Source organism: Chrysemys picta, chromosome 21 (genome assembly GCF_011386835.1).
Source record: "Chrysemys picta bellii isolate R12L10 chromosome 21, ASM1138683v2, whole genome shotgun sequence".
Classification (NCBI taxonomy): domain Eukaryota; kingdom Metazoa; phylum Chordata; order Testudines; family Emydidae; genus Chrysemys; species Chrysemys picta.
This window is the reverse complement of record NC_088811.1, coordinates 11860688-11875912: the sequence shown is the minus strand read 5'-3', so window position 1 is coordinate 11875912 and position 15225 is coordinate 11860688. Positions and strand designations below refer to the sequence as shown.

The window sequence follows — 15225 nt, the reverse complement described above, 5'->3', positions numbered from 1 at the left end:
GGAGCAACCAGAGACAGGCTTCTCCTGAGAGGCTCCATGCCAAGTTTTACATTGAGCCCAGTGGACGCTGGGGCAGGGTTACTGAGCTCAGTGCTGGCCATGTGCAGTGCAGAGGCACAAGTGATCTGGGCAGCTGGTGGTGGTTTGCTGCTTGTGGGAGCGCGAGGCAGCACATGGTGCTTCTGCCCTAAGGAGGCACTAATGGGACACAGCTGGGACCAGACTCATCCAGGCTCTGCCCAGATGGGCATTTACCCTGCTAGTCCCAGAGCTGGCACTGCCCCCAGCCTGGCTGCCTTGGAGCATCTGGAGCAAGAACAAGGAGAGTGGAAATACCAAGGTAGGAGGCTAATCACGTTATAATGGGGACGCCAGAAGGACATGACTCTAATTGCCCCATTAGTGAGACTCAGTAGATCTGGCTTTGCTGGAGAAGGGAAGTTGGGGGTGGGAGGGAGAGCCGATCCCAGCCAAGCCAGCCAGCCAGCTAGCTCCCTCCTTGACCCCTGTGGGACCAGACCTTGAGGGTTGGCCCAGAAAAGAGAAAATTCCCTCTGCAACCCAGGTGGCTGCAAGAAACACAAGTACAGCAGTCTCTCCTGAGGGCATCACAATAGCCCCATGACAGCATCAGGTGGGGTTGCTGAGGTTTGTCCTGGAGGAGGCCACAGAGTCGAGCCATTCCTCCCCCAGCCAGGACCGGTGGAGTGGGGGGAGCAGCTGGAGTTAGGCCAAGGCACCATGATTCTTTCCCCCGCCTTTTGCCATGCCCTTGGGGCATGACGGGTGTTATGCCACAGTGTCGAGAGCACCCCATTATCATCGGGAACTGGGGGAAGGGTCTGGTGATGTTAGAGATTCACGCACCCCAGTTGTGAGCTAGGGGGTAGCAGCCAGTGTATCGGTTCAGAAGGGTATCGTGCCTTGTGTGCTTGGTGAAGATGATGCCTCCAGGAGTCAGGGCAGGACCTGCAGGTAGCCCTGCCGTCTCCAGTCGCCTTGATCCAGGAGCAAAGCGACTAGCTTAGCAGAGCGATTTGTTTCCCTTTCTTTCTCCCCACTCTGTGCTCCAACACCTGGGCAGAATTGCCTACCCCTCATACGCTCCTCGTGAGCCCAGAGTGCATTTGGGGGATGTGGGGAGAAATGGCTGTAACCTCGCAGGAGGAATATCCGAGGAGGGAGCTATGTGCAGTGTGGTTGTAGCGGCGTGGGTCCCAGGATATTGGGTGAGGTAAGACCTTTACTGGACCAACTTCTGTTGGTAAGAGACAAGCCACTCAGAGCTCTTCTTCAGGTCTGGGAAAGGTACTCCCATCATTGCAGCAAAATGCAAAGTGGAACTAATTGTTTAGCATATGTAGTTAGCGCATATTGTAAGGCGGGGTAATCAATTATTTTTGTCAAGGTCCAAATTTCTTGGTCAAGGTACAGTCCAGGTCCAGACTCCAGAGAAAAGAATTAAAGAAAAGATGATGATGATGATGATGATAAATAAAAAGATTTTGGGGTCTGTTCAAAAGCATGTGGCGGTCTGGATTTGGCCCATGGGCTGCCTATTGACTACCCCTATTGTAAGGGACCATTCAAGGTAGAGTGACCCATTAACACCTCTGCAACCATAGGGGGAAAAAAGTGGGGGTGAGTGGGTTACAGATTGTTGTAATAGGCCATAAAGAGAGCTCTCTACTCCTGTACAGAGAGCCAGCCCCATGCTACAATGGGTGCTGCATTCAGTTTGACCCCTAGCCCTCCAATCCAGACACTCACGGGTCAGAAGCCAAATATCACAATTGGCTCCATCTCTGTAACAAGCTGAAACAAAACTCAGGGAAGTTTGGGTCAGGATCCTACACCTCTCGCCCTGCTCTAGTTCTCACCAGAGCCTCTTTGCGCTCTGTGAGAGGCCCAGGTGCTGGCTAACCAGACTGTCTCCTGCTCCTGTTCTGGGCCACTGTGCTAGTTCGCCTGGCTGAGACCAGTGAGGCCTGCTGCCTGGGCTCATGGTCACCTGCCGAGGAGCTGGTTTAGCTTTGACCCTCCCCCTTGCGATTGGAAGGTGGGTTAGACAATGTATTCAACTGAATGGCGGGTAGGCCCTAGTGGCGGAGGTAAGTCCAGCATGGATGCTGGCCTCTAAAGCAGACACTGGGGACCTGATTCTCTCCTGGCTTCTACCTGGGCAGTAACTGAGACGGGCAGAATGGCTATAAAATGCTGTTGTTCAATTTGCTGTTATTGTCAGTAGTAGCATTAAGGGCAAGCTTAGAGACCCCAACTGAGAGCAGGGCTGCCCTGTGCTAGATGCTGCGTGAATGCCCAGTGACAGTCCTAGCTGCAAAGAACTAACAGGCTAAATATATGAGACGCACAACATGTGGGAAAGGGAATAGAGACCGAAAGAGGGGAAGTGACTTGCCCAAGGTCCCACAGTAAGTCAGTGGCAGAGAGAGAAATAGTGCCCAGGTCTCCTGACTCCCAGTTCACTAGGCCACACTGCCTGTCTGGTGGTAGAACTTCACACCCTCTTTGCACAGGTCTGAATGATGGGACCAAGAGAACCAAGCGCTGGGAGGCAATCGCACCCAGTCAGAGGGGCCATCATTGGAAGCTGGGAAGCACTGAATTAGAGGGTTTGTTTCAATAAGAATCTTTGCTTTGGTTTTTGAACGTGAGTGGCACTGAGGTTTCTGCTCTCAGCAGCGTTTCAGTCAAATCAGCCCCCGGCCTGTTTTCTTCTTCCAGCCGAGGTAACGCTTCCAACTCCCCCGCTCTCCCGGCGTAATGAGTGATACAGCCACTCTGGCACCCAGATGGGTAGGCTCATCTCTGCCATTTCGCTCTCTGTCAGGCTGCATTTTCCACCTCGTTTGCCATGGAAGTTTCTGGCTGTGTTTGTCTGGCTTTTGGGAGCGGTTGGAGTCTTGGAGCTTGTTTTATTCCTCACTCCCTAAAGAAAAAATCAGATCCGTGCTAGGGAACTCAGCAACGGACTCTGGAGCCTTTCTGCCCTTGCTTACCAGTATAAGTCCAGCCCAACTTAGTAGGGGCCAAAAGGTGTAATCATAGAATCTTCTTTCTGGCAGTGGTCAGCACTAGGTGCTTTAAAGGATAGAGCAAGAAGCTGGCCGGCAGATGTGGGAGAATCTATAATAATAATTTAATTAATGGAGATATCCCATCTCCTAGAACTGGAAGGGACCTTGAAAGGTCATCAAGTCCAGCCCCCTGCCTTCACTAGCAGGACCAAGTACTGATTTTGCCCCAGATCCCCAAGTGGCCCCCTCAAGGATTGAACTCATAACCCTGGTTTTAGCAGGCCAGTGCTCAAACCACTGAGCTATCCTGCCTCCCTGGGAATCTGTTTCATTCTAACCCCTAATAGCGATTGTCTCAAGCCCTGCAACATATGACTGTTCAGTGGCCTGTAGGTTAGTATGTTAATGGGTCACAGCCTAATCCTGTAGTGGTGCTGAGGACAGGAGGCTGAGCTCCCTCTCTCACTCCTGCTGATGGGCCTTTCTGGGCTGGGTTGAGTCACTCTGGCTGAGCTCTGAGGCTGAAGCTTGCACTGTCTCTGCTGTGGCTAGAAAAGTGGTTCTCAATTATTGTGGGCCACATATGCAGCTTTCTGTGTATTATGTGGGCCACATCTACACAGTACATATGCTACCTGTATGGCCCTGAGGATGTCACCTCACCTGGGCTGCATCTGTGTGCTGATTGGGCTGCAGGTTGAGAACCACTGGGCTACAGGGTTCCAGTCTCCAGGTCTGTGAAGCCACTGAAATCTGTGCTTGCAATGTGGACGTTGTGTTTATTCTTGCGTTTTCCTCAGGGTAGGTTGGGAGATCGGAGAGGGGCAATGGCCTTGGGTACCGGGTGGAGGTGGTATGTGCTGGTTATCGATGAACGGGGAGGTCTGTGAGTGGTTCTAAGTGGGTTTTTATTTTGAATGTTGTCTATGTGGCTGATTGGCTTTTGTTTGTTGTTGTTTAAGTGAAAAGTGCCCAGACTTCTAGATGGGCACTGGGAGCCTTCTGTGGGTATGTCAACCCCTAGGGAAAAAGGTGTCTTGAAAACATGATAGCGACCACATTTATAGCCACAGATCTTGTCTTCACTGCTAAAGGTGTATTTTTACACCTTCATGAGCTACCCTGAGGTAAAAACCACAGTGAAGACAAGGCACTTTTGTTTTACCTCACAGTAAACTAGGCAAGGTCAACCCCAGGCACAGGTATACAGCTGCCTAGTTCGCCTCACGGTAAAACTAATAAACAAAACAAAAAAACAAACCACACAGTGAAGACAAGGCACTTTAGTTTTACCGTGAGGCAAACTAGGCAGCTCTATACCCCTACCTGGGGTTGACCTTGCCTAGTTTACTGTGAGGTAAAACAAGAGAGCCTTGTCTTCACTGTGGTTTTTTAACTCGGGCTAGCTCATGCACATTAGTTTCCCTGAGGTAAAAAATATACCATTGTTTAGCAATGAAGATAAGGCTCTAGTATCGGAAGGATAAGTCATTGTTTTTACATGTTCGCTGGCTTCGGTGGATGCTAGCAGGGAGTCTATGCTAAACTACACACAATCCGTACCTGGGCACCAAGGTTTGAGGCATGTCCAGACTAACCTTTGCCAATTAACTAAAGATAGTTAACACCTTGTAATCAACTAATTCCAGGAAAAAAAAGTTTAGTGGAGCCAAGCAAGTGCCTTCTAGTCCAATGCCTCAGCTACAGGTCAGAGTTCTGGTGTTTGCTCCTAAATCTGCCATAGATGTGCGCATTTGACCTTGGGCAAGTCACTTAAGCACAGCTTTTCAGAAGTGGCCACTGTGTATTTTTCCCCATCCCCTACCCCCATCACCAAAGGTGCTGGGCACCTGCAGCTCCCAGTGATTCCAATGGGAGCTGTGGGTACTCATTCCCTCTGAAAAGCAAGCCCAAAAGTTTCTCGAGCTGCTCTCCAAAATCAATGGCCACTCTTGAAAATTGATGCTTTTACAGGGGGCTGTAGATCTCAATTCATCAGTGGTGACAAAGCTCCTTGAGAATCGTGAATGGAAAGTGCCATAGAAGTGCCATCTCCCCTGGGCAGTGCAGAACTGATACTCATGCTGTTCTCTAGTCATAGATGGCTCAGGTGACAGGGCTTCTAGCACTTCCTTTGCTACATCTGCGGGTGAGCTTTGGTATTGTGTGGAGCGACTCACCTGCATACTAAGGACATGGCTTTCAGAACTGCCATACCATGAATAAATAATCTCCCACTCCCCTTGGATATTGGAATGAGCATGTGGTAGAAGAGCCCTGGCTGGCTGGTAGTGAGTAGGAACAAGAGTGAGGGGATATGTTCAGCCAGAGAGAAGTGGGCGAGGACCTGGAGTGAACAAGGGCAACCAGCTTTACAGCAGGTCTGGATTCCATTTTTGAACTCCGTGAGCGGCGTCACTTCCCAGGGGTACCCAGGGCTTTGAGGCACCTCACCACCTCCTGCTCTCAGTGTGAGGAAGTCATGTCTGTGTCTGCCGTTGGTCAGTTCCCTGACTGCACCAACCTCTGGCCGCACAATCCCTGCATTCCAGGCTGCCTCAGGCCTCACTCTCTCTGCACAGGTTGGTGATAGCCAACCCCCTGACACTCGAGTCCTTGGAGCGTTCCCTGTCGTGTCCAACCCATTATCCACTGAGCGCTCACAGAATTACTGGGCCTGCTGTTCCCAAAGGCACAGTACACTGCAGCTACTAGTAATACTGCAGCTTCAGTGAACGCACGGCACTTAGGTATATGTACAGCGAAAACACGAATACATTTATTATCAAAGAACAGGGAGTCAAGTGATAGTGAGTGAGAATATTGGAGACAAATGGTTACATATAAAACAAAATTAGAACATGCTTTTTAGACTTTAAATTTACTGTAACTAACCAAATATTCCCCCGTCTCTGACAGGATGCTTCCCCCCCCAGGTCTTTCCTCAGTCTTTTCAGCCAGTTTGGTTGCGACCCTTCTCACAAGAGCAAGCCTGCTGACAGCTTATCTTCACAGATCATACCTACGGCTTCATCTTTACCCCAAATGTTTCAAAAGTTCATTGTCTTACCCCTACCCAGGATAACTCCTGCTATTTACTTCTTCCTGTTAATTTCCTCTCTCTGAAGATTTCACAATCCTTCATTAGCATTTGGCTCAGACTTGTGAGTGGATGCCCATTGTGAACCATACAATACTTCATTTACATGTAAACAGATAGTTAAACATTTCTTCCTTGCAGCTTTTCACCTTTGCTGCCGACCAGTCCCTAGACACACACCTTAAGAAGGTATTTTTTGTACAGATACATAACTCCTTAAATATCATCTGTACGTACATCTCACAATGGTCAAGAGGATCAGTATGACACAGGCTTTTATTAGAGACTTTGTAATGACCCCTGGGATACCTGTGTCCTCTGCCAGTTGGCATCAAGAGGTCTTTGGGTCGCTCTCACCGCCTGGATTTATTAATGAGACACCTGCATCTGACACCCTTCATCTGAGGATTTCAGGGCACTTTACAGGCACTAATGAATTTAGCTTCACAACATCCTGTGGTACGTTGGTACCATTGTCCCTATTTCATTGATCTTAGAGATGGAGTTGAAGTGACTTGCCTAAAGTCACAAGGCTCGTTATTGGCGGAGCTGGGAATAGATCCCACAAGTCCTCCCGCCCAGTCTCCTGCTCTAACCACGAGGCCGTGTTTGCTTCTGCACATGACCTTAGTGAATTTTCTGCCTCACTCAGTCTCATTTAAGTGGAAATGTAACACGGTCAAATAACCCATTTGTTCACTCACTTTATTACTCACTCTAGCTAGATGGATAGTGTTGAGTTTCTCAGTTCCCTGACCTCATATCTGAGCTGCGAAGGCTTTCATTTGTGAAGTGGGCTCCTAAGCTGTGTCTTCACTTACTCCTCTGAACTACTTCATTCACCAGGCCCCCAGCCACAGCAGGCTGTGAATACATCCTTAGCCCCGACAGAGGGCTTTCAATGAAAGATATTGCCTTGACTATAAAGGTAGCGCAGCAGCTTCAGGTAAGAAGCGTACAGCATAGGAGACTCCTGAATGCAAAGGACCCTTTGGCAACTTCAAATCAGATCTGAAACAATAGCTTCTCCACCGCCTCGCCTAGCCCTGATAAAACTCTCAGGGATATAAGTGGGCCGGGGGGGAGGGAGAATTGATGAGGCATTGTAGCACAGGTGGGTTTGCTTTTGTAGCATGGGGAGAAAGGGCAGACAGTGCCTTGTACTGCGCTTTCAGTTAAACCGCAGTGCGAAATACTATACGCTGCAAGCACTTGAGAGAGGAGGAACGATAACAGGGCTCTGCATGGCTCTAGCATCTCAAAGAACTTTACAGAGATGGACATGGCTTATTATTCTCCATTCCATGCATGGGGAAGCTAGAGCGCATGAGAACGTCCATACTGGGTCAGACCAAAGGTCCATTTAGCCCAGTATCCTGTCTTCTGACAGTGGCCAATGCCAGGTGCCCCAGAGGGAATGAATAGAACAGGTAATCATCAAGTGATCCATTCCTTGTCGCCCATTCCCAGCTTCTGGCAAACAGAGGGACACCATCCCTGTCCATCCTGGCTAATAGCCATTGACGGACCTATCCTCCATGAATTTATCTAGTTCTTTTTTGAACCATGCTATAGTCTTGGCCTTCACAACATCCTCTGGCAAGGAGTTCCACAAGTTGACTGTGGGTTGTGTGCAAAAAATACTTCCTTTTGTTTGTTTTAAACCTGCTGCCTATTAATTTAATTTGGTGACCCCTAGTTCTTGTGTTATGAGAAGGAGTAAATAACACTTCCTTATTTACTTTCTCCACACCAGTCATGATTTTATGGACCTCAGTCATATCCCCCGTTAGTCGTCTCTTTTCTAAGCTGAAAAGGCCCAGTCTTATTCATCTCTCCTCATATGGCAGCTGTTCCATACCCCTAATAACTTTTGTTGTCCTTTTCTGAACCTTTTCCAATTCCAATATATCTTTTTTAAGATGGGGCAACCACATCTGCATGCAGTATTCAAGATGTGGGCGTACCATGGATTTATATAGAGGCAATATAATATTTTCTGTCTTATTATCTATACCTTTCTTAATGATGCCCAACATTCTGTTTCTCACTGTATTTATTTACTTAAATAATCCCGCAACCTTGCACACAAACACATGAAATATTTGATTGCAAACTTCCCCCTTTGCGCCGCAGTGTGGGGTGGCTGAGGTCTTGCACCCAAACTTGAGATGAATCATTCTTCGTTCCTCTTGTGATAAGGGATTTTGGCTCTGAAAGTGGCAATCTCAGGAAAGAGAATCTAAGGGGTCAATGCCTTCTTGCTTCTAGTCCCGGTACAGTAGCTGATTACGAACATGATGATGGCGGGGAGAGGCCAGATGGACTGGCTGGCTCAGGGGCTTGGTATTGAAACAGGATGCACTTCACTTGGAGATGACTAGTTCCAACCTTTCTCAGGGTGGTCGTGGCATAAAAGTTGGCCATTGTATGGAATAAATTTGTTGGTCTCAATCCAGCTCAGTAAATGGACGCCTGAATCCTGAAGGTCCTCTCCACTGGTACTAATAGGCAGGCCTGAGAAAGAGAGAGACCAAGGATGAGTGGCCATGAAAGCTGACTGCTCCTGGCATGTAATATCTAGATACGGTCCGGGAGCTTCTTGGTTGCCTGGAGGAGAGGTTTAGAACTTGTTTTTCTGGGTGCTGGTCTCCATTGTTTTGGCAGGCTGGGGCCCATAGGTTACATGAGGATAGCAGGGGTGGTAGGTTTAGCTATGGCTGAGGTTTTAAATTCTAATGGGAGCTGAAGGTCCAAATTCCCTAGGTGGCTTTGAACACCTCAGTCTGCACTTGCCGGTGGATCTGGCAGAAGTTAAGGGCAGCCGTTGGGGTGATGGAATGGAAAGGGGAGGAAGAGGGAATAGCATGTTGTTTCCTTTGTACTGTAGGTTGCACACACACCCCACCCCCCCTTTAGGACAAGTTTCTGCACAGGGAGTCCCTGCAGAAACCACCAGAGCAAAGAAACGCCCACGAGCGAGCCTGTGGTGCTAAGAAAACTTTCCCTCTTCCCTGTTCTGCTGCTGCTAATCTCTTCACCGAGGTAAATCCGCTCCGGGGTGAAAGCTAGCCAGCTAGAAGGTTCAATGCAGGTGTGCGTGCGGGAAGCTGCAGCTGCCTAAAGGGCATGGGCACACACATTAGTGGCCCAACACTGCAGGGAGTGAGTGTCTATCTCTTGGTTTGAAATCGCTGCTTCCAGGTGGTATTTGGCTCGGTCTGTGAAATGAAGAATTTGCCCACTGCTGGGAGCCAGCAGGCTGGAAAGTGCCTCCTGATTGCTCTTCCGGAAAGGATAACACAAATCTGTTCAGTGCCGGTGTAGCATGTGCAGGGTGAGGGTGTATGGGGCGGTAGGAGAAAAACAGGAGATGCCACTGCTGGCCTTTCTGCTCACTTTTCTGGAGAGGAGAGGGGAGTGTCACTTTATTGCCAAGGAATCTGAATGGGGCGTGACCCATAGATGTGTGCTGCAGTGTGTGGGTACAGCAGGGGAAGGTGAGAGTGGAGCAGCATCCCAGAGCTCTTCATTCCCAGGCATACACACACATCCCCTTACAAAGGTCATTTATCACTCTCTCTGGGGATATGTCCAGACTGCAATCGAGAGGTGTGATTGCAGCACCTGTAGGCATACACAAGCTAGTTTGGCTGTAGATCAAGCCAGCTCTGTCTGCTCAGGACCCTGGGTACATACTCAAGCAGCCCACCCCCCCATGCCATCGCAACTTCATTGCAATTGTTACTTGAGCTAGATTTGATCTTTGATTGTTACACCGCCGGCTAGGGCATGTCTACATGGGCTGCAATCACATCTCCGATTGCACAGAGTGTGGTACACTGTGAGATTACTCTGCGTGTGTGTGTTGTGGCGTGTGACTGCTTGGGGAGGGCCTGGGGATTATCAGATGTGTGTCTGTCTTGTTTTATAGGATAGGAATTATAACAATATGTTTTCACTTCTGCAACATGAATAGCAGCTTTCATGCAGTGATCTTGGGGGAGTGCTATAGACTTTGATTAATTCAGACTTGTGGTGGCAGGCAAGTTTGATTATCCCCATTTTACAGCTGGCCAAACCGCATGAGAGAGGTGAAGTGACTTATCCAAGTTCATGCAGCCATGGAGTGGGTATGTTCAAGAATAGGCCCTGAGAAGTCTTGGTGCCTAGTCCCCTGCTCTGAGCACAAGGCAAGACTGCCTGCAAGTTACTGCCCCTTTGCAGTCTTCAGACAGAGACAGGGCAGCTCAGATTTAAACAGCCGCACCACCCGCAAGTGGCTACATCACAATTGTCTGCTCATGTATGGAGCAGCCCAGCCCCGGGATCTCTTTCAACGCCCAGGATCTGGAAAGATTGAAGGGTGGGTTAATAAGTTTCGTGCTTCTGTCAGTCCTGCTTTGGCAGCTGGTGAGATCTGACTGCAGGCCCTCGCGGGCTTTAAATCAGAGCTGGCGTTTTTAAGGAGAACTGTAATGAAAGCTGAAGGATTCGAGAGGAATTGTTTTCCTGAGTCCCTTGCCTCCATCGTTCAGAGGCATATAATTACCACTGCGCACCTTCAGGAAGGGAGACTTCCTAGTAAATGAGATGTCACAGAGAGAAACAAGGCAACCCTGATTCTGGCTCCTAATGAGACCCTTAACTCCATACCCTTTCTGAGGCCTCCGGTGGGCCCCATTGGTGAACAGCGAAATGGTGGTTTTCATATTTTAAGGTTTAATGCAAAGCTGGATTCCATAAATACAAAGGAGCCACCAGCACTTTGAAGAGATGGGAGCATCTCTGGTACATCCTTCTTTCAAATGTAGCAGTAAGATTGTGGTAACACCCAAGAGCTGCAGGCATGGACCAGAACCCTATTTTGCCAGGCACTGAACAAACTCAGAACAGAAAGTCCCTTCCCCGAAGAGTTTACACCAGGGTTGGGCAAACATTGTGGCCTGAGGGCCACATCTGGGTATAGAAATTGTATGGCGGGCCATGAATGCTCACAAAATTGGAGGTTGGGGTGTGTGGGAGGTGAGGGCTCCGGCTAGGGGAGCGGGCTCTGAGGTGGGGCTGGGGATGAGGGGTTTGGGGTGCAGGAGGGTGCTCCAGGCTGAGACTGTGGAGTTTGGAGGGTGGGAGCGGGATCAGGGCTGGGGCAGGGGGCTGGGGCAGGGGGCTGGGGCATGGGGGGGGGGGTTTGAGGGCTCTGGCTGGGGGTGTTGGCTCTGCGGTGGGGCTGAGGATGAGGGGTTTGGGGTGTAGGAGGGTGCTCCGGGCTGGGACCGAGGGTGTTGGGGCAAGGGGTTGGGGTGCAGGGGCGTGGGTGGGCTCAGGGGTGCAGGCTCTGGGCAGTGCTTACCTCAAGCAGCTCCCAAAAGCAGCAGCATGTCCCCACTTCAGCTCCTGCATGGCCAGGCAGCTCCGCACGCTGCCCCATCTGCAGGCACTGCCCCTGCAGCTCCCATTGGCCAATGGGTGCTGCGGGGGCGGTGCTTGGGTCAGGGGCAGTGTGTGGAGCCCCCTGGCTGCCCCTATGCACAGGAGCCGGAGGTGGGACATGTTGCTGCTTCCAGGAGCAGCGCAGAAAGTCACTGACCCCGCTCCCCAGCTGGAGCACCGGAGCAGGGCAAGCCCCCGACCCTGCTCCCCGGCGGGAGCTCGAGGCCCGGATTAAAAGTTCTGACGCGGGTCAGACACGGCCTGTGGGCTGTAATTTGCCCACCCCTGGCTTACATTCTAATGATAAGACCCATGGATACAGACAGACGGACAAGGGGAGCACAAGGAAGCAGTGAGAAAAACCCCATGCCCTTAGGTTTCTCTGGCAGAGGATGGTTAGATACATCTCCCTTTTAAGCCTAACTCCCTCCTGTGCTGCTGTCAGTTCTGGGGTTGCTCAGGAAGTATATCGGGAGCTCTCTTCTACCCAAAGATGCTATATGCATTTGGGTGATGCTGGATGTGTATGAGGCGCCGATCTACCTAGTCCGCATGGTAAGCATATGATATGCCTCTTCCCCTCCCATTTGAACTTGCCCGCTTGCGCAGAAACCGGCTGCCTATGCATCATAGTTTTTAATAAGGGAGAGGAGAGGATGAGCAGCGATACAAGTGCACTGGTAAAGCAGCCTGGACAAGTGTAGGACTGAATGCACGTGGAAAATGTAATGAGAAGACCAGGAAGGGAGGTCCTGGCTTTTGGCAGGGTTGAGCGCTAAGGTTTAAAAAGAGAGAAAACAGTCAAACTTTGGATCGTGCCCTGGTTTAAATGAAAATGCTGGACTCATACCAGAGTGCCAGGTTAGGGCTTGCTCTCCCTCCATTGGCGTCAATGGAGGCTGGGTCCAAATGAGCACTTGAGATGAGACCATTATAAAAGACATTCCCCACCCCTCCCTGAAAAATGACAGGGAAGCCGATGCCTCTCCCTCTTCCTGTGTGTTTGGACAGCGCCTAGTGCAGTTATGGCTCCTCTTGGAATACAAACAATTCATAGGATAAAGCGCCTGTGTGAACCCTGCTGGGGTTTGAACCTGTAATGCCACAGAGCCTAGCTATGCCAAACCTGCTGCTTAGACCCCTCAGTCACTCGCTACTGCATGCAGCTGTGAGGTTGTCTTCTTCTTTCAGGGCTCCCCTTTTGTCCTACTCACACCAGACTTTAATTCCAGTGATCCCTTTGTTTAATTCATTATTATTTGTATTATGGTAGTGTCTAGAGGCCACAGTGGAGATCGGGGGGGGGGTGTCATTGTGTTTGTACAGTACCTAGCACAATGGGTTCTGGGCTATGTCGAGGGCTCCTAGGTGCTACGGAGTTATAAATAACACTAGTAATTGGACTAGAGGCTATACAAACCCCTGGTACATGACAGCCCCTGCCCTGAAGAGTTTACAGTAGGCAAGACTGATGAAGAGTGGGAAAGAAAACAGAAGCACAGAGAGGGGGAGTGACTTGCCCAAAGCCACCCAGCAGCAGAGCTGGGACTAGACCCTCAGGTCTCCTGATTCTTAGTTCAGTGCCCGATCCGTTCTAATAAAAAGTCTGCAGCCCTCTCAAAGATGTTGCCCTACCCGACGAGTCCCTTGCCAATTTAGAAAACACAAAATTACAGCACCAAAGATTGGGAGGGTTTATTTTTGTATGAGAATTTCTAAGATGGAAAATATGTTTCAAAGTAGAAAAGTGAAAAGCCATTTGGACCATCTGTGTCCCATTACTGAGCGGGGGCTGTCATCCATTCTCATTAGGCAGGGCCTGAGAGCGTGGGTGGGGGAAGAGACCTGGGCAGCTGCCCTGGGCACCAGGCTAAAAAGCACCATATGGAAAAGCCTAATATATGTTAACAGGCATCAGAGACCTAAATTGAAAGAATAATGGCCCATCCTCGTGTGGCAGCCGCGATGAGACAAACCCTCAGCACCGATTTATCAGTTGCAATTTCAGGTCATTACAATGCTGCTAAGAAGAGGCTAACAGACAAGTGAGAAAGATTAATCTGACTTCAGCAAGAGTGATTTTTCCAGCCCCTTTATCACTCTGGCTCCCTCTCATCCTCGCTAATGTAGAGCCAATGAAATAGCCTCTTCCCTTTCTCCCCATCCCTCCCCCACAAAACAGATTCTTCCTGCTGGCCTTTGCCTTGGAGATCCCATTGAAACATTTAAACGACACAGTAAGATCTTGTCATTTACTAGCTTCTGGGGGTCTGTCTCCTCCGTGCTACTCCAAATGAACTTGTGCAGTATAAGGACCTGAATAGTGTAAGTATTCCCCTTCCTTCCAATCCCATGGTGATGCACCTACACCATGAGCTAAGAAGCACACAACCTGGAGCTAGAACCAGCTCTTCGGGGGAGGTTTGAATTGTTTCCTCTGCATAGACTGCCTCAAGGAAGGGAAGAAGCGTAATTCCGATGCCCTCTGTTTTGCTTTTTGCATAGCCAGTGGATTTTGACTCCATTTGCAGTTCTGTGTTAAAAATGTTTGAGAGCAAATAACGAAGCTCAGCCAATGTATTGTTTATAGACAAAACAGTATGGTACAGGGGAGAGAGAGAGTTAATACAGCACCAATCCCTCTGGGAGGCGGGTTCTCGCAGTGTGTTCAGGTCGCCTTACGCAGAAGGCGCACTCCCCAAAACTACCTCTATTTATGATGACGTTGTGCACAAGCTAAGACCCTCCTCTGTACGTCATCTAAGATTCCACCCACCAATTTCAACTTGTTTTTCTGGTACCACGGTGTACCCCCTCTTACCTTTTGTTTTGAACACAGCATTCCAGGTACTAACAGGCATGAAGGCACCTCCTAAGCTTGTACCCAGGGCACAATATTAACATAATTTGTCTTTGACAGGTTTCCTATTTTCTAATGCCAAAGCTAAATTCAGCTTTGCAGAGTGTTGTGGAATACTTGATGCGGGTGAACTGAATTGGGGGAAGATCATAATACATTCAGTTAACATAACTCCCCAATACATATACATATATACTGTGTGCATAATACCTATTAGTGTGTACTATACCTAACATATATGAATTGGCTAACATGGTATTGGTACCGCGCTTTGCATTTTGACCTACCAGATGTTCCAATGTCCTGCCTGTAGCCAGCAGTCCCCCAAGACTTGGATGAATCAGTTTGGCAAGAATCCCTTCCAGTGCCCTGGCATTCAGGACTAGCGCTTGGGAGCAGTTTGGTACTATGCGTTCTGTTTTGCATTGCTGGAGACAGAGCCCCTATCAAAAGCCTAGATCTGAACTCTGGGTTGGGAGCCAAGTTCGCTTCTCCAATCTCTCTCTCGAATAGGCCAAATTGTTCTCTCTTCCAGAAAGGTTTGGCTTTACTGTAGCAGACTAGGCTGGCATGACTGTCTGACACTGCCAGCACCTGTCCTTGAAAGATAGTTTCACCAGGAGCACTTTGGGATAGATTCTAACAGACTCCATGCCTAATTCACAATTAAATGGCTTGAGTGCCTGTATTACATCCACCAGACTCTCTGCCTGTGCTGAGGGACATAAAAACTCCAGGATAAGTCAACAATCTGTAGTAGCAGCAAAGAGTCCTGTGGCACCTTATAGACTAAC

At 49.4% G+C, this 15225-nt stretch overlaps 1 protein-coding gene across 4 annotated transcripts in view; it reads left to right on the top strand.

The window, feature by feature from the left end:
- The first annotated feature begins 221 nt into the window (after positions 1-221).
- The window catches only part of MASP2 (MBL associated serine protease 2), a 44990-nt gene continuing 29986 nt past the window's right edge, over positions 222-15225 (top strand). For 3 of the 4 annotated variants that reach the window (XM_065575277.1, XM_005292837.4, XM_008167235.4), the window contains exon 1: positions 229-340. In XM_065575277.1, the coding sequence (XP_065431349.1) occupies positions 244-340 (97 nt within the window). In that variant the 5' untranslated portion in view covers positions 229-243. Of the gene's footprint in view, positions 341-15225 lie in introns of all 4 variants that reach the window. The other variant, XM_065575279.1, reaches the window with a different exon arrangement.